This window comes from Rattus norvegicus, chromosome 1, assembly GCF_021556685.1.
Source record: "Rattus norvegicus strain SHRSP/BbbUtx chromosome 1, alternate assembly SHRSP_T2T, whole genome shotgun sequence".
NCBI classification, from domain to species: domain Eukaryota; kingdom Metazoa; phylum Chordata; class Mammalia; order Rodentia; family Muridae; genus Rattus; species Rattus norvegicus.
Genome location: NC_141534.1, coordinates 17,402,679 through 17,425,840, shown reverse-complemented (window position 1 = coordinate 17,425,840; position 23,162 = coordinate 17,402,679). Strand labels below are relative to the sequence as shown.

General features: G+C 47.1%; 2 protein-coding genes across 2 annotated transcripts in view; one reads left to right on the top strand and one right to left on the bottom strand.

Annotated features, from left to right (window-relative positions):
• Window positions 1-22,877, bottom strand: part of Aldh8a1 (aldehyde dehydrogenase 8 family, member A1) — a 28,058-nt gene extending 5,181 nt beyond the window's left edge. The window contains 6 exon segments of the mRNA NM_001191088.2: window positions 7,327-7,488; window positions 11,046-11,302; window positions 16,719-16,868; window positions 18,087-18,242; window positions 19,529-19,676; window positions 22,705-22,877. Coding sequence (NP_001178017.2) covers window positions 7,327-7,488; window positions 11,046-11,302; window positions 16,719-16,868; window positions 18,087-18,242; window positions 19,529-19,676; window positions 22,705-22,842 — 1,011 coding nt within the window. The 5' untranslated portion in view covers window positions 22,843-22,877.
• On the top strand, window positions 2,520-5,938 carry LOC148006861 (uncharacterized). The gene is made up of 2 exons (XM_087604803.1): window positions 2,520-3,984; window positions 4,275-5,938. Exons 1-2 carry the CDS (start codon window positions 2,638-2,640, stop codon window positions 4,362-4,364), a joined length of 1,437 nt encoding a protein of 478 aa, XP_087460929.1. The 5' UTR covers window positions 2,520-2,637; the 3' UTR covers window positions 4,365-5,938.
• Window positions 22,878-23,162: the final 285 nt, after the last annotated feature.

Sequence of the window (23,162 nt, the reverse complement as noted above, 5' to 3'; positions counted from 1 at the left end):
CTCCCAGAAGCTGAACCCCAGTCTGAGGCAGCATCCTCTCCAATAGCAGGGAGACTACGCCATAAGCGGGAAACAGTACCGGATTCGACTTCGCAGGCCTTTCCCCTTAGACAGGGAACGGGAGGGCAGACCCAGTATTGGCCTTTCTCCGCGGCCGATATTTACAACTGGAAGCAGCACAACCCCCCTTTTTCCAAGGACCCAGTGGCCCTTACTGAATTAATAGAATCTGTTTTACTTACACATCAGCCCACTTGGGATGATTGTCAGCAGCTTTTACAGGCCCTTTTGACTTCGGAGGAGAAACAGAGGGTGTTTCTGGAAGCCAGGAAGCATGTCCTGGGGGATGATGGGCGTCCTACTCAACTGCCTGATGCACTTGATGATGCATTTCCACTCACAAGGCCAAACTGGGACTTCAATACGGTTGATGGTAGGGGACACCTACGCCTTTACCGCCAGTTGCTTTTAGCGGGTCTCCGAGGGGCTGCCCGGCGCCCAACCAATTTGGCTCAGGTGAAGCAGGTATTACAGGGGGCCGATGAGACCCCCTCAGCTTTCTTAGAAAGACTAAAAGAGGCCTATCGCATGTACACACCCTATGATCCAGATGACCCAGGGCAGATGACGAGTGTTTCTATGTCCTTTATCTGGCAGGCTGCGCCAGATATCAGGGCTAAGTTACAGAGGTTAGAAAACCTACAGGGTTATACACTGCAGGACTTGCTTAAGGAAGCAGAAAGGATTTTTAATAAGAGAGAGACCCAAGAAGAGAAGGAGGAAAGATTACGTAGGGAGAAAGATGAGAGGGAGAAAAAGAGGAGCAAGGAGCTGAATCGGATTTTGGCCGCCGTAGTTCAGAGTCAGGGAAGGAAGGGAGACAGGAAGGGAAATCGAAAGGGGCTGAAGCTGGACAAGGATCAGTGCGCTTACTGCAAGGAGAAAGGGCATTGGGCCCGAGATTGCCCTAAGAACCCTAAGAATTCCCGTGGACCCCGGAAGAAGCCAGAGACCTCCCTTTTGACCCTAGATGAAGATTAGGGAGGTCAGGGCCAGGAGCCCCCCCCTGAGCCCAGGATAACTCTTGAAGTAGGGGGGCAGCCCGTTACCTTTCTAGTGGACACTGGAGCTCAACATTCAGTCCTCACCCGGGCTCATGGACAGCTCAGTGACCGTACAGCCTGGGTGCAAGGAGCCACTGGTGGCAAGACATATCGATGGACAACAGACCGCCGGGTTCAGCTGGCTACTGGTAAGGTGACTCATTCTTTTCTACATGTTCCGGATTGTCCATACCCTCTACTGGGCCGTGACTTGCTCACTAAACTAAAAGCACAAATTCATTTTGAAGAAGGAGGGGCCCGGATAACTGGTCCCCAGGGGACCCCTCTCCAAGTTTTGACCCTTCAATTAGAGGACGAATATAGATTATATGAACCAGGACATGACAAGCCACAAACTACAGAAATAGACTCTTGGGTCACGAAGTTCCCACTAGCATGGGCAGAGACTGGGGGAATGGGACTAGCGCTTCAGCAGCCTCCTTTGATTATTCAACTAAAGGCCACGGCAGTTCCAGTTTCTATAAAGCAGTATCCCATGTCACAGGAGGCCTACCAGGGAATAAGACCACATATTAGAAGGCTTCTAGACCAGGGCATTTTAGTCCCTTGCCGGTCGCCATGGAATACGCCCTTGCTACCTGTCAAAAAGCCAGGAACTGGAGATTACCGGCCAGTACAAGATTTAAGGGAGGTCAATAAAAGGGTAGAAGACATCCATCCGACTGTCCCAAACCCTTACAACTTACTCAGTACTCTGCCCCCCACACATACTTGGTATACGGTTTTGGACCTGAAAGATGCTTTCTTTTGTCTCCGGCTTAGCCCGGAAAGCCAACCTTTATTTGCTTTTGAATGGAAAGATCCAGATTTGGGACTTTCAGGTCAATTGACTTGGACTAGACTGCCCCAGGGATTTAAAAATAGTCCCACTCTGTTTGATGAAGCTTTACATCGAGATTTGGCTGATTTTCGAGTCCAGTACCCCTCTCTTATACTCCTGCAATATGTTGATGACCTGCTTTTGGCAGGTGCCACTGAGAGGGCATGCCGTTTGGGGACAGAATCCCTCCTACAGACTCTGGGGCGCCTGGGCTATAGGGCCTCAGCGAAAAAGGCCCAAATATGTCAAACTCAAGTCACTTATCTGGGATATCAGCTGAGAGATGGACAGAGGTGGTTAACCTCAGCTCGAAAACAGACTGTGGCTGGCATCCCGGTTCCAAAAAGCCCCCGTCAGCTGAGGGAGTTCTTAGGCACGGCAGGATTCTGCCGCCTCTGGATCCCGGGTTACGCCGAGATGGCTGCTCCCCTATACCCGCTTACTAAACAAGGGACATTGTTCCAATGGGGGTCACAACAACAAGAGGCTTTTGACAACATCAAGCGTGCCTTATTGTCCTCCCCCGCCCTTGGCCTCCCAGATGTTACCAAGCCTTTCGAGCTGTTTGTAGATGAGAAGAAAGGCTATGCAAAAGGAGTTCTTACACAAAGACTAGGGCCCTGGAAGCGGCCAGTGGCCTATTTATCAAAGAAGTTAGACCCCGTTGCTTCAGGATGGCCACCTTGCCTGAGGATGGTAGCAGCAATTGCACTCCTGACTAAGGATGCTAATAAACTGACCCTAGGACAGCCTCTGACTATTTTGGCACCTCATGCGGTAGAGGCCCTGATAAAACAACCTCCTGACCGATGGCTCTCTAATTCCCGCATGACTCATTACCAAGCTATGTTGTTAAACACGGAGAAGATCCAGTTTGGTCCAGTAGTGGCTTTGAATCCGGCTACCCTACTCCCCTTACCGGAAGGAGCTGAGCCACATGACTGCCTGCAGATCTTAGCAGAAACACATGGAACCAGACCAGATCTAATGGACCAGCCTCTTCCGAATGCTGACTACACCTGGTATACGGATGGCTGCAGTTATGTTGCGGATGGGGAGCGGAGGGCCGGAACTGCCATCACCACCGAAGATGAGGTAATCTGGGCAAGTGCCTTACCTGCAGGTACCTCCGCTCAACGAGCCGAGCTCATTGCCTTGACACAGGCTCTTAAGATGGCAGAAGGTAAGAGACTAAATGTATATACTGACAGCCGTTATGCATTTGCTACCGCACATATTCATGGTGAAATCTACCGGAGACGGGGATTACTTACATCAGAAGGAAGAGAGATCAAAAATAAGGCTGAAATCTTAGCTCTCTTGAGGGCTCTATTCCTACCAAAAGGACTGAGTATCATACATTGTCCAGGGCACCAGAAAGGACAGAGTCCAGAAGCCCGGGGAAACCGGCTGGCCGACGCTTCGGCTCGAAAGGCTGCGGAGAAAGGACAGATCCTGACTCTGGTCAGTGCAGATGACCATGAGCAAGTTTCCCCATGGCCATATGATTCAGAGGACATAAACCTCCTAAAGAAAATGGGGGCAGTATACTCTCCTCGACTAAAAAGATGGGTCTATAAAAAAAAGATTGTCATGCCTACAAAATTGACTTTTGAATTAATATCTTATTTACATAAACTAACTCACCTGGGAATCAAGAAGATGAGAACTCTCCTGGAGCGAGAGGAAGTAGGTCTTTACCTTTTGGGACAGGGTCAGGCCTTGCGAGAAGCGACTGAAAACTGTAAAGCTTGTGCCCAAGTGAACCCAGGGAAGGTGAAAAATGGTATTGGGACTCGTCCCAGGGGGCATCGTCCTGGCATCCATTGGGAGATTGATTTTACTGAAATCAGACCAGGCATGTATGGTTACAGATATCTGCTGGTGTTTGTGGATACATTTTCAGGATGGGTCGAGGCCTTTCCCACCAAACATGAGACTGCAAAGGTAGTCACCAAGAAACTTCTTGAAGAGATTTTTCCCAGGTATGGTATGCCGCAAGTCCTGGGATCGGACAACGGGCCCGCTTTCGTTTCCCGGGTAAGTCAGTTGGTGGCCAAATTACTGGGGATTGATTGGAAACTACATTGTGCATACAGACCCCAGAGTTCAGGACAGGTAGAGCGTATGAATAGAACAATTAAGGAGACTTTATCCAAACTTACGCTTGCAACTGGCACAAAGGATTGGGTTTCCCTCCTCCCCTTAGTTCTTTACAGGGCCCGGAACACACCGGGCTCTCATGGGTTGACTCCTTTTGAGATAGTATATGGGGCACCACCCCCATTTATTGATTTCTTTAATTCCAATATTGCTAATCTTGCTAATAGCCCTTCCCTGGAAACCCATCTACAAGCTTTGCAGCTCGTGCAAAGAGACATCTGGAGACCTCTAGCTGCGGCATACCGGGACAGACTTGATCAGCCGACTGTGCCACACCCGTTCCAGGTGGGAGACCTCGTATGGGTACGCAGACACCAGATTAAGAATCTTGAGCCCCGGTGGAAAGGACCCTACACTGTCCTCCTGACGACGCCAACCGCCCTGAAGGTGGACGGAATTGCTGCGTGGATCCACTCTTCACACGTCAAGGCAGCCCAACCGGAGGAAGCCACCGCACAGCAGACATGGAGAGCCCAACGCACCCGGAACCCCTTAAAGCTGCGACTCACACGCGTACACTCCTGACACTAATCACCCTGAGCTTGTGCTGGAGGGAGGGGGTTGCTGGACAACCAAGCCCTCACCAGGTTGTCAACCTTTCTTGGGTTATAGGCAACCTGGAGACGGGGTGGACACAGGTGTTAGCCAACGGTGCTCACTCTCCAGGCACCTGGTGGCCTACTCTAACCTTTGATTTATGTCAGTTGGCAAAAGATTCATGGGGACGTACTGCGAAATCTCCCCGCAATTCTTACCCCCCTTGCCGACATTCTAGTTGGTATGTCTGTCCGGGAGGGAAAAGGACCGCCCAATGTGGGGGGCCAGAAACCTTTTACTGTGCTAAATGGGGGTGTGAGACTCATACTAATGGACCCTGGAAAGCTAAAGGGGGAGATCTCGTGACTTTTACTGGCTTAGCTGGGGAATCCAACATCCAAATAAGGTTCACTGAGGCAGGAAAGAAACATGATTGGAAATCTGGGGTACGGTGGGGTCTCCGCCTCAATACCCCTGGGCAGACCCATCCGGGCCTGTTGTTTTCTCTCCAACTGGTTCGAGAGCGAATTGCCCCAGCCGTAGGACCTAATCTAGTCCTAAAGGATCAAAGAACCCCCTTACTTCCGGCTCCAGCCCATTTGCCTAGATTCACTCAAACCCCTCTAGTAACCCACTCCTTCACAAGTAGAGATTCTGCCGCTCCGACCACTCACGCCCCAGGTACAGGGGATCGGCTACTTAATCTAGTAAAGGGTGCATATCTAACTCTCAATTATTCAGATCCATTTAGAACTCAAGAGTGCTGGCTATGTCTAGTCTCCAGCCCACCTTACTATGAAGGAGTAGCAGTTTTAGGCAATTACACCAACCAGACTATAGCCCCAGAGAGATGTTCTGCTAGTCTCAACCATAGATTGACACTGCCCGAGGTCACAGGACAGGGGCTCTGTATAGGAACCGTGCCACCCACTCATCAGGCACTCTGCAATGTCACAAGAAAAGCTCCCACTGGGAAATATTATTTGGCTGCCCCACCAGGCACTTATTGGGCCTGTAATACTGGACTAACTTCGTGCATTTCAGCCATTATTTTAAATCAAACATCTGATTATTGTGTACTGACAGAGATTTGGCCCAAAGTCATCTATCATGAGCCTGAGTATGTGTATTCTTATTTTGAGGAACATCCACGGATTAAGAGAGAGCCCATCACTCTAACTTTAGCCCTGTTGATAGGAGGAATTACCTTTGGAGGAGTAGCTGCAGGGATAGGGACAGGAACGACTGCCCTTATAGAGACAGGCCACTTCCGTCAATTACAAGCAGCTATGAATGCAGATTTGAAAGCAATCGAAGAATCTATAAGTGCTTTAGAAAAGTCTTTGACATCTCTGTCAGAGGTGGTCTTACAGAACAAAAGGGGGCTTGATATGATGTTCCTCCAAGAAGGTGGATTATGCGCTGCTCTAAAGGAAGAATGCTGCTTTTATGCTGACCATACTGGGATAGTAAAGGACAATATGGCCAAACTCCGTGAGCGTTTAGCACATAGGCAAAGGATGTCTGAGTCCCAGCAGGGATGGTTTGAAGGGTGGTTTAATCGATCCCCATGGTTTGCTACCCTGCTATCAACTTTGATGGGACCTTTGATAATCCTCCTCCTGATTCTCCTATTTGGACCCTGCATCCTAAACAAATTAGTACAGTTCATAAAAGATAGGCTTTCAGTTATTCAAACTTTTGTGTTAAGACAACAGTACCAATTAATAGAACAACAACCGACTAAAGTACCTTAAATGACTCAATGAATGAGTGAAAGATTCCACTCAAGGACAAAAAGAAAATGGGGGAATGAAAGACCCCCTTCCAGAAAAGGGATTATACAAGCCTATCCCTAGGCCCTCAACCATAGAAATGACAGATGAATTTTAATACACAGGCCTGAAACTAAAATAAGCCTTATGAGAAAGTTCAAGAAGTTCATATGAGTCCCAAGCTTTGTGGGACAAGCTGACCCAGCATTGAGACAAAATAGCCCCGAAAAGAAAACAAAATGCAGAAACTAGACTAAAATATGGGCATTGCTCCATGGGCCACCTGGCAGGGAGAAAGAAACAGTCCCTGACCCCCCGGGAGACCCGACCACCATGTACTTTTTGCTAACTCATTGTTATGATTATAGCCAAAATAGGTAATGAACATGTACGTTTCATTTATTCCACCAATCACATCCCTGTAACTATGCATCTGCTTCTGTAAGCCTGCTTCTGCTCCCCAAAATACTATAAAAAGCCTACCCTGGTTCTGCTAGGCGCGCCAGTCTTCCGAATTGACTGGGACGCCCACAGATACCTGTGTTTCCTGATCAATAAAAATCCTCTTGCACATTGCAGCCTGTGGACTCGGACTGGTCATTGGGGCTTGAGGATCTCCCTCCTGAGGGAAGATTCTCTCTGAGAGTCTTTCTTTCTCTCTCTCTCTCTCTCTCTCTCTCTCTCTCTCTCTCTCTCTCTCTCTTGCTTTTTCAAGACAGGGTCTCACTATGTAGCTCTGGCTGTTCTAGAACTTACTATGTAGACCGGGTTGGCCTTGAGCTCACAGAGCCCCACCTGCCTCTGATTCCTGACTGCTGGGATCAAAGGTGTGTGCCACCACACCCAGCCTCTGAGTTTCTCTTTAATTAAGAACTTTCTGGAAAGTAGATGGCAGAGATTCACTTACTTTCTCCAAATGTGCTTTACTTATTAAAGCACCCATGTTGGCTGATGTATCGGAAGGAATGCCAACTTTCCACTTTCTGGTAGCTTCCACAAACCTCTTCAGAAATTCATTATAGATGCTCCTCTGGACAAAGATCCTGCTGGTACAAAGGCAGATCTCCCCCTGTCAAAAATGAAGGCAGTGATGAAGCTGGGGACATTCTTCACGGATAGATGCCCTATGGTTCTGTTCACCTACCATGTATCAGGCACTGGTCCAGGCAATGAGATGCAGCTGTCAACAGGACTAGTCCTGAGCACAGGGACCACGTAATCTCACAGGAAGACAGTCAAAAAACACAAACACTCACTACACGATATGACTTCAAAGAGTTATCAAAACAATAGAAGAACATTAGGCAAATGATAAAATTAAGAATTTCAGTGAAAGAATTCATGGGCAATTATTTGCAGAGTGCCTGTTTGAAGGGACTCGTGGTCCACATGAAGGAGTTAGAGAAGTAAGGACCAAGAGGAGAGAGTTTCAATGGTAAGAGGAGGGAACCTACTGTGGGCTTGAGGTTGGTGTGGGGTGATGAAGGATGTGAGTGAGGTGTGAAGGGGGAAAGATGAGGTTGGAATGGAGCAGGTCAACCCTCTCAAAGCTTCAGGATGAGGTTGCTTTACTCAGCATCATGGGAAGAAAGGAAAAGTTTTTAAGCCACAGAGTGATGTGATCAGATTTACAATCTCTGTGTATGCATATGTGTGTGCATGTGTATGTAGTGTGTTGTGTGATACATATATGTGTGTGTGCGTGGTGTGTGACATGTGTATGCATGTGTGCATGGTATATTGTGTGTCATGTGCATGCATGTGTGTGTGGTGTGTGAGATATGTGTATGCATGTGTGTGTGGTGTGTTGTGTGATACATATATGTATGTGTGACATGTGTATGCATGTGTGCATGGTATGTTGTGTGTTATGTGTTTCATGTGTGTGTGTGTGGTGTATGTTATATGTATATATGTGTGTGTGGTGTGTGGTGTGTGTGATATGTGAATGCATGTGTGGCCATATGTTTATGCATGTGAAATGTGTGCACATGTGTGCACAGGTGTATATGCATGTGTACATGTGCCATGGGTATGTGTGTACATATGTGTATGTGCGTGTGTGTGTGAGAGGTATGTGGTGTGTGTGTTCATGTGGAAGGCAGAAGCAACCCCAGGTGTCATTACTCAGGAGCAGTTCTCCTTGAGTTTTCTTTCTGTTGTTGCTTGGTTTTGTTTGTTTATTTGTTTGTTTGTTCGTTTGTTTTGGAACAGGATCCTTTCAGAGGCCTAGCCTTCTCTCAGTAGGCCAAGCTGCCTGAGCACTAAGCCAGAGGATCTGCTTGTCTTCATCTCCTCAGTCCTAGAACTGTAGAGTGTGGCTTTCTGAAGTGAGTTCTAGGTTCAGTTCAGGGTCTCATACCTGAGGGGCAAGTACTTCAGTACCAACTGATCTGTCTCCCCCGACCCAGAGAGTTACAGTCTTAGATGAACATTCTTGAAGTTGTGTAGAAAACAAAAATTAGAGTGAGGAGTGAAGAAAAATATTCCAAAAGCCACTGAACTCAAAACTCTTAAAGAAGCATGGTACCCCCAAAGTGTGGGAGACCAACATAGATACATAAGAGAAGTTATGGTTTGGAATATGTGTTAATCATAGAGCCAACAAGATTTGTTTATAGACCAGAATAGGTACAAGGAGAAGAGAAAGCCATAACGGGGCTGATCCAAGCCTTGGGCCCTGTCCCACTTTGGATGGAATGCTTTTCTGTGGGAAGGCAAAAGGGGGCAGAGAAGAGCCACTTTTCCAGTGGGTGGAGGCGGGAATCAAGAGTTTTGCTGTGGGAATCTTAAATTCTGATGCCCACTAGACATCTAAATAGAGATGCTGAATGCCCAGGGGAAAGGTCCTGCTAGGTTTTGGAGAGAAAAAATAATCCTAGCTGCCATTTAAATATAACATTCAGCAGTTTCCGAACCACATCTAAACATTTCAAAAAAAGTAGGAAAGTGTCTGAATGCATAAGTATTGACAACACTTTCACCACATCTATGTTTGATGTCCACAGCAGTCCTGGGCAACAGAACGATTCTAATTATCTTGGTATTTAGTCAGAGGTTAATTGTTCATAAGAAGCAGTTAATGTTCTGAGATAACAAATCCTTTCTCCAGCAGGACAACGATCAGAAGAACCACCTGCCCGGTGACATGGAAGATGGACAAACACCTGTTGTGTTCATTTGCATACGTTCCTTAGGCCATAGAAGGGCATGGTGGACAGACAGGAAGGTTTTAACAAGCTTCCCATCGCTGGTGCTAGGAGAAGACAAGTCCCACTGAGAGCCCAGAAACGAGAACTCCAAAGAAAGCCTCATTCACTGAATCTCCATGCCATAACAGGCACTGATTTGGATATTTTCTCCATGATAGCTCTGTGCTGGGTTCGTATTCTCAGTGCATGCTCAGGAAATAGAGCTTCGAATTCATACATGCTCAAGGCCATCCTGAGAGTACACCCCTACCTCCCGTGAAACCAAGTATCTTCAATTAGGAGAGAAATATGTTCTGCCTGGGACTCATCAATCAGCTAAGCAAATACAGAGAGACATGACAGTTTGCTTAAAATCCATCTGCTACCTTGGCTTGAACATACCCTTTCTTTCACTGATACCTTAAAACATCACCTCCCAAAGGAAGGTTTGATGGGCCAACCCAAATCCGAAAAGAATCCTGGTAGATGAAGAGCGTACAGTCTCTCTGTCTTCTTGCTTAGCACATGGCTACCTTATACAATGTGTCAACCTGTCCGTTCATTCATTTCAGTTCTCAGAGGGTCTGTCCCTCTCGTCCTGAAACCCTTGGTACAGTTATTTCAGTGGTTTGCTTGATAGCTGCTCGGTTTGATGATTAAATCAGTTGTGATATAATGTGAACTTGCCTTTCAAAACCCAAACCATCAATTTTTAGCCATCTTCCTTTGGAACGATGGTAAAGGAAATAAGCATCATTCCAATTATCATGAGAATACTGAAAGCCGTGTTTCTCACATTAAACATTCACAGACTCCCTTTGGAACACGGCATTGTTCAAATGATTATAAAGAGAGACATCGTTCCCATCTGTGAGCAGGTGCTGTTCATCTGGTTCTAGTTCTAGTTCATCCGGTCTAGTGTTCTTAATCCTCTAGGAGGCAGGCTGTGCCTTTGAAGACCCTGAGAAAACAAGATAGAGCCCCCAGAAGCATCCCTGAGGTACTAATATCAGGAGCTGCAGAGATGTCCTGAAGTTCTGTCACTGCGGGCTCAGGAACTCACTTTGTCACCGGGAATGGGAACTCGGCCTGTGTAGGCTCCAGGGCCCGTTCCCGGAGAGAAGAAATTTACTGTCAATCAGACGCCTGGCTGCATGGAAGAGACAGGCAGCCGTGCAAATAAATAAAAGCGGTGACTGAGAGTAACAAAGCTGAAGGTTCTACCGTGGCTGGCACCGGAGAAAAGTTGTGTGACTTAAGAGGAGGAACTTGACAGAAAGGATCCGTGACCGTACCAGGCACTCCCCGCTGCTAGAACAGCTCTTTAATTGATTCCATTTTCAGGAAAATGACAGACCATTGCCAACCCCCTGGACTCTGCATTATGATAAAAATAGATCCAACCGGACGGGGCCTGAGTGAGCGAGACTCATACCTGGTTGGCGAAGCTGGATCTCACGGTTGCTGGGATGCACTCCTCCAGGTTGGCATCCTCAAAAATGATGGCAGGGTTCTTGCCTCCTAGCTCCAGGGAGAGCTTCTTGCAGTGGGGGGCACTTAGCTGGGTAATCCGTTCAGCTGTGGGCTGGCTCCCCGTGAAGGAGATCACGGGGACCTCTGGGTGGGACACGAGGGCCTCACCAACCCTCGGCCCTGTTCCGAACACAACATTGATCACACCTGGTGGCACACCTGGACGGGAAGTAAAACCAGTGGTAGTAATTCTCCCGGGGTTACCGAGGACACCTGAAGGGGACACGCAGACTCTCCTCTGGGAGTCCAAAAGCTGGCATGAGGGGATGGGCAAGGCTGGTGTGACCACCTGGAGACCTTATGACAAGCTCAGTTGATAACAAAGCCAATCCACAAAGTCACCTCTGTTTATAAAGTCCACCTGCCGGGGTTTCTCTGGGTGCTTTGGCCTAGAAAGATGCAGGGTGGGGAACATCCTAGGAAACTCTACGACGTTGACTAAGCTTCTGGGGCTGATGTAGATTGAGCAGATCAAACTCCATGTGGAGCAGGGGCAGGCTCCAACTTAACACCCAGAAGGGCAGACCAAGGTGACCGCGTTATGGAAGCGGATGTTTGAACCTGCAGAAATGTGAAGAGATCGACTCTCGTAGGTGAGAAGCAAGGGTAGACTTCCCAGAGGGGGCGATGACGCAACTGAAGATCACGTGACAAACACCAAGCGCATACAAACCTCGGTGCCTCAATCTTTTCTACTGCTAGACCCTTTGGACCCAAATTTATATGTATACATTTACCTGTTTTCAGGATTAAATTCTTTAGGGTATGTGTGTGTGTGTGTGTATGTGTTGTTTTCATGTGTCTGTGTATTCACGTGAATGCATGTGGGCACATGTATGTGCATGTGTCTGAGTGTGTATTCATGTGAGTGCACATGTGTGTATACTTGTGTCTGAGTGTATATTCTTGGGAATGCAAGTGGATACACGTGCGTGCACATGTGTCTGAGTGTGTGTTCATGTGAATGCAAATGTGTCTGAGTGTGGGTCCATGTGCATACACATGTGGGGGGGTTACACTGATTGCCTCTGAGAATCTGAGATCAACGTGCATTCATGCACCCACTGTTCCCCTGTCCCCAGCACCGAGATATCCCGTGTGTGTACCTCCACGCCTGGCCCTGTTCCCTGGGCTGTACAGATTGAATTCAGATCCTCTCACTATGTGACAGGCACTTAACTCACTAAGATACCTCTCGACCTATGAATGTACTTCTCTACGCCTGGGCACCAAGTTGCAGGCTAAAAGCAGAAGAACACTCTGAAGTTTGTTCTCCATTGTGTGCCCAGGGCCACCAGTAAGTGACACATTGGCGGTTTAGTGAGCATTAGTTGTTGTTTGTAATCTGTGGGCATTCTCTGTTTTCATGGTTTCTGTTACCCAAAGTCACTTAAGTCTGAAGTATTTGTCTTTTCATTTGGAGAAAAAGACCACTCTGACATCATATTTTATTGCAGTATATTGCTATGCCTTTTCTATTTTATTATTACCTTCTCATTTTGCCTAATTCATGAATTAAACTTTACCACAGGTAGACTCTGTGTGTGTGTGTGTGTGTGTGTGTGTGTGTGTGTGTGTGTGTGTGTACATAGAGAGATCAAAGTCATCCACAGTTTCAGGTGTTTGTTCACAATCTGGAAAAGCATCCCTCCCTTGCAAGGGGAGATTACAGGGTTTTGACCTCACAACCCTTTAAGGTACTCAGTATTTATTATTAGCTCGCTTTTCTGGTGAGAAATTTGGCAAAGTAAAGTTCAATGATAATCAGGAAATCTGGTCAGAGCAAGTTAACAAGTGTTAGCAGAGGAGTGAACTCACCCATGCTTAGCAGTCAGAATCCACACAGAAATAAGTTTGAGAAGTAAAGAAGCTTTACACGTTCACACTGTGTTTGTATCTAGAAGGTCCCTCTGTGTCCTCAGGTGACTACAGCAGGTACAGAAATCCTGCGTGAGAAGCCTTCAGAACAGCCTGGCAGCTCCTGTCTCCTCCCCTTCCCCAGTTAGACATCTCTCTTCAAATCAAATCAAATCTTCAAGAATATGATCTTAAAGTATAAATGATACTTTCACATTAATGACCCAGTATTATCCAGAACTCACTTCCACGGAGCCACAACATAAGCCTGGTCACTTTGAGGGGATGGTGAAAGGAATGGGTCACTTTGAGGGGGTGGCCCCCTCTCCCTCCCCACCATCACCAGGCAGATCCCTAAAGGAGACGGCTGGGAAGTCAATATTGTGATGAATCTGTCAGACTGACACATCTAAGCACTCTGCCCATATTCAGTGTACATATATTTTGAGTCTAGGTTAATATTGGTTCATAGTCACAGTGTCACAGAACTCCATGTGCTATGTGGAAGAAGAGTCTAGAAGGACAATCACTGACGGGACAAAAGCAAGGTGGTGTTTCCCACCATCCCTGCTTGAGGCCCTGCAGCTCTAAAGATGGGACATATCTTTGGGTGGACAGGCGATTAAAGGTATAAGGGAAGTCTGTTAATATTAGTAAATCCTGAATGGTAAAATGAACTGAGTTGTGTCTAACGTTTACTGTGATATTTTAACAGAAGCTGAGAGAAAACACAGGAACACTGTATATGCCAGCACGGGACAGTGAGTTCATTCTGTCAGACAACTGCTTTCCACACACATTCTCATTCTGACTCTGCTTGAAGTCTGATGTTACTGTGGCAAGAGGCAGCAGAAACAAAATATCTGCACAGGCATCTGCCCTCTAAGCTCGTGAGACTCTAGTCACAAGAGAAGAAGAGCAAACAGTTTAGTTGGAACCCAGAAATTGCAAAATAAAACGGGTAAATGACTGACTAGCAGATAAGCCAGGAACACTGGAACCCACCAGAACGAAACTTTTTAAGAACTGAGGCTTGATGCAGAGGCGAAGAAATTTAAACTTAATGGAGCAGGTTAAAACCGGTGGGAAGGGCCGTAAAACCTCTCCAGAAATAAGGTTTAGTGCCTCAAGAAAATAAGGAATGTTTCAGAATTCCCAGAGAGATCTTTGCTGCGTGTTCCTCCATGGCTTTATTCTACAGGATGATGATTGATCACGTTGGTAGAAGCTCTCATGAGTAAACAAGAAAACACGCTCTACCCCTCACTCTAACACCCTTCGACCCACACATCAGTCCAATCCCAGCGTGAGACCAAGGGCTGAGAGGCTGCAATTCAGCACAGGGTTCATCGGGGAGACTGGTGACAGCGGCACAGCGAGGAGAGAGGAGGCTGCCATGCAGCGATGGCTCATGAGCTCCCAGGAAGTGAGAGCAATCGTAAGCAAACCACAGAAAATGGAAACAGCTCATGACAAGAGGGAGAGAGAGAGAGACAGAGACAGAGACAGAGAGACAGAGACAGAGAGACAGAGACAGAGATGGAGAGACAGACACACAGAGAGAGACAGAGATGGAGAGACAGACAGAGACAGAGAGACAGAGAGAGATAAAGAGACAAAGAGAGACAGAGACAGAGACAGAGATGGAGAGACAGACACAGAGAGAGACAGACAGACACACAGAGAGAGACAGAGATGGAGAGACAGACAGAGACAGAGAGACAGAGAGACAGAGACAGAGAGAGACAGAGACAGAGAGAGACAAAGACAGAGATGGAGAGACAGACACACACAGAGAGACAGAGATGGAGAGACAGAGACAGAGAGACAGACATACACAGAGACAGAGACAGACAGGCACTGAGAGAGAGACAGATGGACACACAGACACACATGGAGAGAAAGACAGACAGACACATACACAGAGAGAGACAGGCAGAGACAGAGAGGCAGAGAGAGAGATACATACAGAGACAGAGATGGGCACAGAGAGAAAAACAAACAGACACAGACACACAGACACAAAGAGAGAGAGAGAGACAGACAGCAGACACACACACAGGAAGGGAGAGAAGGGGAGAGGGGGAGATTAGGAAGGAAAAACCATCACAAATCAAGATCTGTGCGTCTAAAGCTGCACAGGAACACACATATCCAACATGGCCCTGTTCCTACCTAGGATTCAAACAGAGTGAAGCCCTGCTCGGCTTGGATCTGAGAGACTCAAAGGCCCACGGTTGAAGGCTTGGTCCTTGAGACATTGTGCTGCTGTACTCGATGGAACATTTAACAGCAAGGATTTAGAAGAAATGCATGACCCAGAAGGGATCTGGTGGCCCCAGCTGGCACTTCTTCCTTCTCTGTCCTTCCTGTCATGACATAAGCATCTTCCTCCAAGACATGTTCCTACCATGGCGTGCTTCCTCACAGCAGACCGAGATATGATGGGGTCAGCTGACCATGAAACTTGCAGAAGCGAGAGGACATCAACAGAGGCCAACCTGTCTCGGGTGCGTGCTGTGATGACAGGAAGCAGACAGGCACAGCTCCTCTCCTCACCTACTCTAGGAACCTGCAGTCACCAAGCTGGCGAGAAAAGGCCTGTGTGCACACCAGAGTCTTGGCTTTGCAAAGAATGGAATTAACATCGTGTGTTATAAGGAAGGAAGGGAACATCATAGGAAATGGAAGAGATAACGTAGTCCCCAGCTCCTCGAGGCCTAGGGTATCTGTATAGGTCACCTCAAAGACTGCAGTTGGGAGGCCTTACTCCCAAGCCTATAAGGACCAGTGCCACTCTCGAAACAAGCTGGAATTTAACCTTTCATCACCATCCTGAACAGCTGGCTCACTAGAAGCCAACATGCATCCTTTTGCTTCTGAGGCATCAAGAAGCAGAGCGTCAGGAGAGAGGGAGAAATAGACTTCTACCTGCGTATTCTAGCAGAGGCAGGAGCACCCAACAGTGCCTTCTCTGTGCCAAAAGGCGGTAGGCACGCCACATGCTGACACAGACAGGGGGGAGATAGCGCTTTCCCCACAACTTAGTCATCTTTCCCATCCTAGCTCTAGGAGGTTCATAAGCTGAGGATCCTAATAGAAAAGTCGCTCGCCGGGGTTTAAACACCAGGGCAACGTCAGGCTTCTCAATGCAGAGTTATGTCCCACGTGAAACCAGGAAGTCCACCTAGGCGTGGACAGCTGAAAGTGGATGAGAGACAAATGGGTGGATGTTGATAAGAAGTAATGTCCCATCCACTTTTGTGGGGTTCCAAAACAGGGAGAAACTGGAGTGTGTATATTTAAATCCCTTGAAAATGGCAGACTCTATTAGGCATGGTTTGGCTATACAAACTCTAGGAATACCCAACTTCCAAGACTGACCAGTAGCTCAAACTTAAATTTAAAGTGACTGTCGATGGTACTATCTTGAAGTAGTTGGCGCCTTTGATGTGACCATGTCTCCCTAAGCCTGCATTATTTACTACAGTGCTCTCAGTCTATGGGGTGAGGCTGTTCTTCAATGACACCCATATGGGGTTAAAGAGACAAGCGAGTCAGTAAAGGAGAACCCTACTGTTGATGAAGGCATGGCTAGGAAGTATCAGGCTTACAAAATGGCAAGACAGCGCTAGAACCAGTTTAGCTTTGGGCGAGGAATGCTTCTAACAGTTTTGCCCTAGTTCCACGTCTCCTCCCTGCCCCCACATCCTGTTACCTGCTTTATCTAGGAGTTTACAAAACATCCAAGCAGTCACAGAAGTCAGCTCGCTGGGCTTGGCTATCACGGTATTCCCAGCAGCGATGGCCGGAGCTATTTTCCAGGTCAACAGGTAGAGCGGTAAATTCCAAGGGCTGATCAAACCAGCTGTAGGATAAGAAGAAAAGCACAGCTCTCACGGTCTGCCTCAGAGACAGACCATGTTTTTATTTTATGTGTATGAGCGCTCTATCTGCATGTACACCTGTGTGCCAGAAGAGGGCGTCAGATCTCATTACAGATGGTCGTGAGCCACCATATGGTTGCTGGGAATTGAACTCCGGACCTCTAGAAGAGCAGCCAGCACTCTTAACCACTGAGCCATCTCCCCAGCCCCAATTTTGAAGTATTCTTAAACTGTTCAGTTTCCATCCTCTGCCTACACAAAGATTAGGTCTCCCTTATGAATTGAAAGATAGATTTATTTTATTTTATATATTTGCCCTGTGGAAGGAAGTATATTTTATTGTACTAAATTTCCCATAGAAAAATCTGGTCTTTAAGAGTAACAGAATATATTCACGACAAAAAAAAATGTTCAGATGCTTCTTAGGAAATTAAAACTTCCCACAGTGCCTTGGGAAATAATTTCTACAGGGTTCAGGGAATCAGGAGTGAAATGTTTTATTTGCTCTTCTCGGGGGAAACAGCGACATCTACTGGTTATACCTAGTCATTTCAGACGCTTAAAGGACAACAGCGACATCTACTGATTATAGTCATTTCAGATGCTTAAAGGACAAGAGGCAGATAAAATAACTGTCGGTTAATCCTTATTTACTAGACAACTGACGTTACTTGAAGGGCCACATACTTGTTTATTTTTTTTAAAGACAGGGTCTTGTGTGTCGTCCAGGCTGACTCCAAACTCACCGTTTAGCCAAGAATAACCTCGTTCTTCTTCTCTTCCTGCCTCCCCTACCGCTGAACTATACGCTTACTAATTTGCTCAAATTTCTTACCTTATTGAATCATATAAAGATGAAGGGGAACTAATTTCCCAGCTTTTCAGAGTACTGAAGTGTGCAGAGGATGCTACCCTGAGGCCTAAGCAATGGCACTGTCTGGTTTTGATGTTTTCTTACTCTATTTACAAGCAACAAAGCCCTCCCGACATGCCCTCCCTCTGTGATCTTCCGGGACAGAGTTTCTGCATAGGGGGAAGAACTTGACATGACGAAAACGAACTAGAAATTTTTAAAGCCAACGAATTTTCAGCCAAAGTAGAAAAAACCAACCCCTTGTGTTTACTTATTTTGTCCCTAGTAGTCCGTGTCTAGAATTTTCTGAACTTTCTGATCGAGGTTCTCCCTGGACGCCACCTACCAATTCCCACGGGGGTACGAACGGTGTAGTGCATACAGCCCAGGTGGCTCATCTCTGTGCAATCCGATACGTGGTGCTGGATGGAGGAAGCGAAGAACCGGAAGTTCAGGACAGACCGAGGAATGTCCATGGTCCTTGCCAGCGTGAGGGTTTTCCCTGTGGAAAATGAACAGCAGAAAATGGAGTCATCTGACACCACGCTCGCTCAATTCCAGCCCGCCCGAGGCACTTCACCGCGCGTGCGTGGATCAAGTGAACTATTTAGGCGTGAGGTTGTAGAATGACGTGGAGGATGGGGACACACACACACTCACACACACACACACACACACACACACACAGAGGCATTAACAGCTTTGAAATGACGGGGTTGGAATAATGAGTGTTAAGATCACTGTGTGTGTCCTTAAACATCCTCCAAACACACGGAGGAGACTCCCCGTGAGAAGCCTTAGCACAGGACGCTGGGGTTTCTGCATGGAGCAGGGGGTGGGGACCTGAACTTCTCTCAGGTGCCCCTCAGTGATGAAGTGTGACCCCCGACGCAAGAACAAGAGCAAAAGAAAAATTGTCCTTCCCTTCCCCTTCTCTCCCCTCCCCCCTCTCCTCTCCTCCCTTCCTTTCTTCTTTGTGCGTGCCCAGTATGGGGAGAGTGGGAAGGGGAGTCAGGCTACCAGGAACTTACAATCCCCCTGCCTCAGCTACCGACCCCAGCGCTGTGATCTCAGGCAAGCACTACCACGTTGACTTTGAAGAAATCTGCTCTAGGGGCCTGTCACCAGATTCCTAACTTTAGGTTGGCTCATGACAGGTATATTTCAACAGTGCATGACCCTTCCTAAGAGACATTATGAAAAGTATAGATATCCACCTATTCCTCTGCCCTTTGGGAGGGAGAGGAAACGCGGGGTGAATACGTCAGAAAACAAGCAGGTCTTCCTGTTGTCTTTCCTTGGGAGCCCTCTGACTAGAACAGGCCAATAGCATGGCCAGCCCTAGTTCCTCCTGTCTCCCCAGCCCAAGCTGTGCTGTAGACCCTCGCAGCTCCTTACGTTGAACAGACAGAGTGAAGCCCCCACCATTTAGCTTTGGGTTCAGCTACTGACTTGCTGCCGTGGGGCAGAGCATGTCAGCCACAAGGCCTTCCGCACCCCTCATGCTTTTGCCTCCATCGCTACCGGTTGCCTTGAGAAGCAAGTGTGTAGGCCGCCTTGACACCTCAGACAGGATGGCATGACTAGCCTGCCCCTGGTGTGATCCATTTTACTAAAAGGCAGATTATTTGACAAACTAGAACAGGGTGGGGATTGGGGGAGTCTGAGAGCCAATAGCTAAGTAGCGTATTGCAGTTTCCAGAAGCATCTGGTGAGACACACGTGTCTGTACCCCTGTTGGCAAAAGATCTTGGACGGCAGACAGATCCTGCCAGAGACACCCGTCACCTTGGTCTTTAGATTCTGCCTGGGCTAACTCCTCCAGGGACTGCTCCAGCACATCAGCCACCCTGTTCAGGATGAGAGAACGTTCCTGGGGACTCCGGGATGACCAGGCCGGGAAGGCCTCTCTGGCAGCCTGCACAGCAACTTCGATCTTTGAGGAGCAAACCAGAGATGGTCACGTTAGCACCATTGTTCCTGAGGGGCTGGCAGCACTCAGAGCCCATGGTTCCCTTCAAACCTGATGACCATTCTGCCCAGTTTCAGGGATTCCACAGGTCCTGGTACCGAACTACACACAGAATAGACGACACAGTGTTCACGTAACCAACAAAAATAGGACTTAAAACAAAGGAAGGAAGGAGTGCTTGCTGTCTGCCTCCCACTGTCCTCAGGCAAATCCAGTCATCCGAGTTCCGAGTCATAGGCACCATGGGCTCTAAGTGATTGGTCAGCTTTTCTTCCAAAGCCTTTCTTCCTTTCCGCTGATTCCCTCAGGAATTTAATCTCAGAGCTAGTAGCAGGCTGGCTCACATGCCACTGTACTGAGAGATTGGACTAAGCTCTATCATGAACATCCATCAGTGCAAGGCAAGCCGGAGAATGACGCCAGTTCCTGTGAGCGAGCCAGTCGTGGTGCCAGAGATGGAATGGAAGCTCTCAGGGACGTCAGAACAACTGCTCACCTGGCTCCCCTAAAGGTGGATAGGCGGAATGACTGGACCTAGGGGAAATACCTGAACAGGTATTCGGGTATTCAGTGCCGAACCTCAGTCAGGCAGCCACCCCTCAAGTCAGTCACACCCTCCTGGGAACTTCTCCCAGAGAAAGGAGTGTTTATTTTCACGCCTCTCCCTTTCCCTTCTTTCCCCTCCCCTCCCCTCCCTCCAGCGTTTGCAGCAGCGATAGTTAGAGCCTCAGACTGCAAGGGACCAGCTCTCCTTTGCTGGGTAAGGGGTAGCCACTGTGGCAGACACATGCTAGCTGCAGCCTTCTCTGCACTAAACGGAGCAAGCTGCAGCCCTACCACGGAGGGGTCTGCAGAGCTGACAGAAGGGCAGCTCTCTGCCTTCACCTGGGCAGCTTTTCCTTTTACAGATAAAGCAACCATGGCTCAAAGGACTAAGCCAGTTGGGCTGAATGGGGATCGAGGAGGGGACAAGGCTGCATCTCAAAAGGGACTGATTGAAAGGCAGCCACCACACACACACACACACACAGACACACGCATGCACACACACATGCACACACACATACACACATGCACACACACTTGCACACACATGCACACACGCACGAACACACACACACACACACTCACACACACACTGCCGCCCCAGCAGCAGGTAGATCAGATGCTCGATCTCCAAATTCAGAGTCAAAGGCATAGACAGGAACTGAGGATAGGGTCAGGAGGAGGAGCATGCATCCTCTCTACCAAGGTATCTAAAGTGCAGCCGTCAAGTAATTTGGAAAGAGTGATTTTAATTTTAAAAGATGAGCATTCTCAATCATTTCCCAGAGGATGGACTGTTTTGATCTAGTGCGGGATAGGAAAGTTATCTAAATATGTCGAACCTCTAAGGCTCTTAGTTCAGAGTCGACGGTTTATAAAGTCAAGTGTCTGCTGTGTGATCATGTCCTACGGCTGCCACTGGCACTTGGAGTGACTGACTCATCAGTTACTCACAGACTCATCTGTGTATCTGAGGGAATATAACCAAAATCACAAGGCACTTAACCCTTCTCCTAACTCCTCTCCCCGAATACTGAACCCCTCACTGTTAGAGTGTGCTTCCTTGCCCCGCCCATGATAGAGGCCTTTGTTGGAAAGAAAGTGTGGAGCTCCCAGGATAAAACAGATGCCCTCTTGTGGCCAAAACGTGATGCACTCAGAATGCATCTGAGTGCTTTTGTGCCTTTCTCTATGGTTCAGACTAAGTCCACAGGCTGTAATATCTCAGTTTGCTACACACACACACACACACACACACACACACACACACACACACACACACACACAAAATTTGGCGCATATCCTGTAAAGCCAACAAAGACACAGTTTTTGAGGAATACACAGAATAATTGCAAACTGGATTGCTGAGAAAATAAAACATACATAGTACTACTGTAAAAGCAAAAGCAAATGTTTTATTCTATTTTCTGAAGAAGTGGCAGCCATAAGTTACCACACTCCACCTGTATCTCCTCACTTTGGAAACACCAGGAGATGGAGGAGAGAAGCCTTGGTCTCATACAGTTTGGGTCATTGGAAGCAAACAAAATTGCTGGTTACAATGTAACTAACAAGTTATCCAATATTTGTAAACTTTAGTACAGAGTCTAAAGGTTTTTCCCCCCTCTGGAAGACAGATTTAAAGTTTAATAGTGAAGAAAAAAGCTGAATTTTGAAGAAAAAAAAACTTTCCATTTATATTTATATAGGAATATTGAAATTATATTATAATTGAGTTCTTCATGCTAAGAATAAACAATAAGCAACATGTATTTGGTAACTGCACACATCAGTCACTCTTAGCACACCAATTTTTATTCTCAGTCAAATATATTTCAGGCATTTTACAAAATTCCCCAAGTGACTTAATTCTTCATAACTAAAAAAGAAAGAAAAAGGAAAGAGAAAGGAACGTGAACAATCCTTTTTTAAGTTGTTAAGTATAATGAAAAAATATGAGAATTTAATTTTTCAGCTTTATCACCCAAATGACTGGTTTTGTTTCACTGGGTATTTTTGGAAATACGAGGAACTATCCGATAATGGTCTAAAATAGAGTGTTGTGTGCTATGTTTTTGTTTTGTTCTCAGTTGAAACGTATTTTTTCAAAACATATTTTTATAAATCCATAGAGCCAGTAGGCACTCTGTAGAGAGAAGGATGAACTTCATATAGTAAGAATTCTTTTGAATACTTTGTCCTATATAACTATTATAGTCTGTCTGAGAACCTCAAACATTAAAAGCACTGTGTCCTCGGCTAATGGCTTCCTCCTGAACATAGTGAGCTGAGAGCTGTCCTGGCTCACGCCTGTCCAGTCCTAGGATACATTGCCTTATAAAATGCTGCGTTTCCCTTCAGCCCACCCCTTTATTTTTAGAAAATAGTCGTCTACAGTTTGTCAACACAGTAAATCCGTTTTAGCATCCCAAGTGAATAGACTCACCTCCTCCTTCCCACTGTTTGGTACTTTGCAGTACACTTCCCCTGTCGACGGATCATAAGAATCTATATACGAGTTACAGGGTAAAAATTTTCCACCTATAAAGTTCTCCAACATCAAAAGTTCCCTTTTTCCGGCCATGTTAGGAGAATGCTCTCAGCCTGTACTCAGCTCACTGTGACTGCCCTCAGGACTTTGTTCAGACACCGTCACCTCCTTCTCAGGCCCAGTGTCCTCATTTGCATATCAGGCACTGAGAGGAGACCTGATGCTGTCCAGAACGTTCCTGATTCCAAACTCTCCACAGTTCTTGAAGGCAACTGTTGGCCCATTCTGAGAAATGGGTCCTGTGTTAGACTAGCATCGTTACATACACACAACATCTTCAGGTTGCCCTTTCATATCAACCATGTGTGCAGATGATTTCATCAGTGACACAGCGTACATGCCCACTGTTTAAA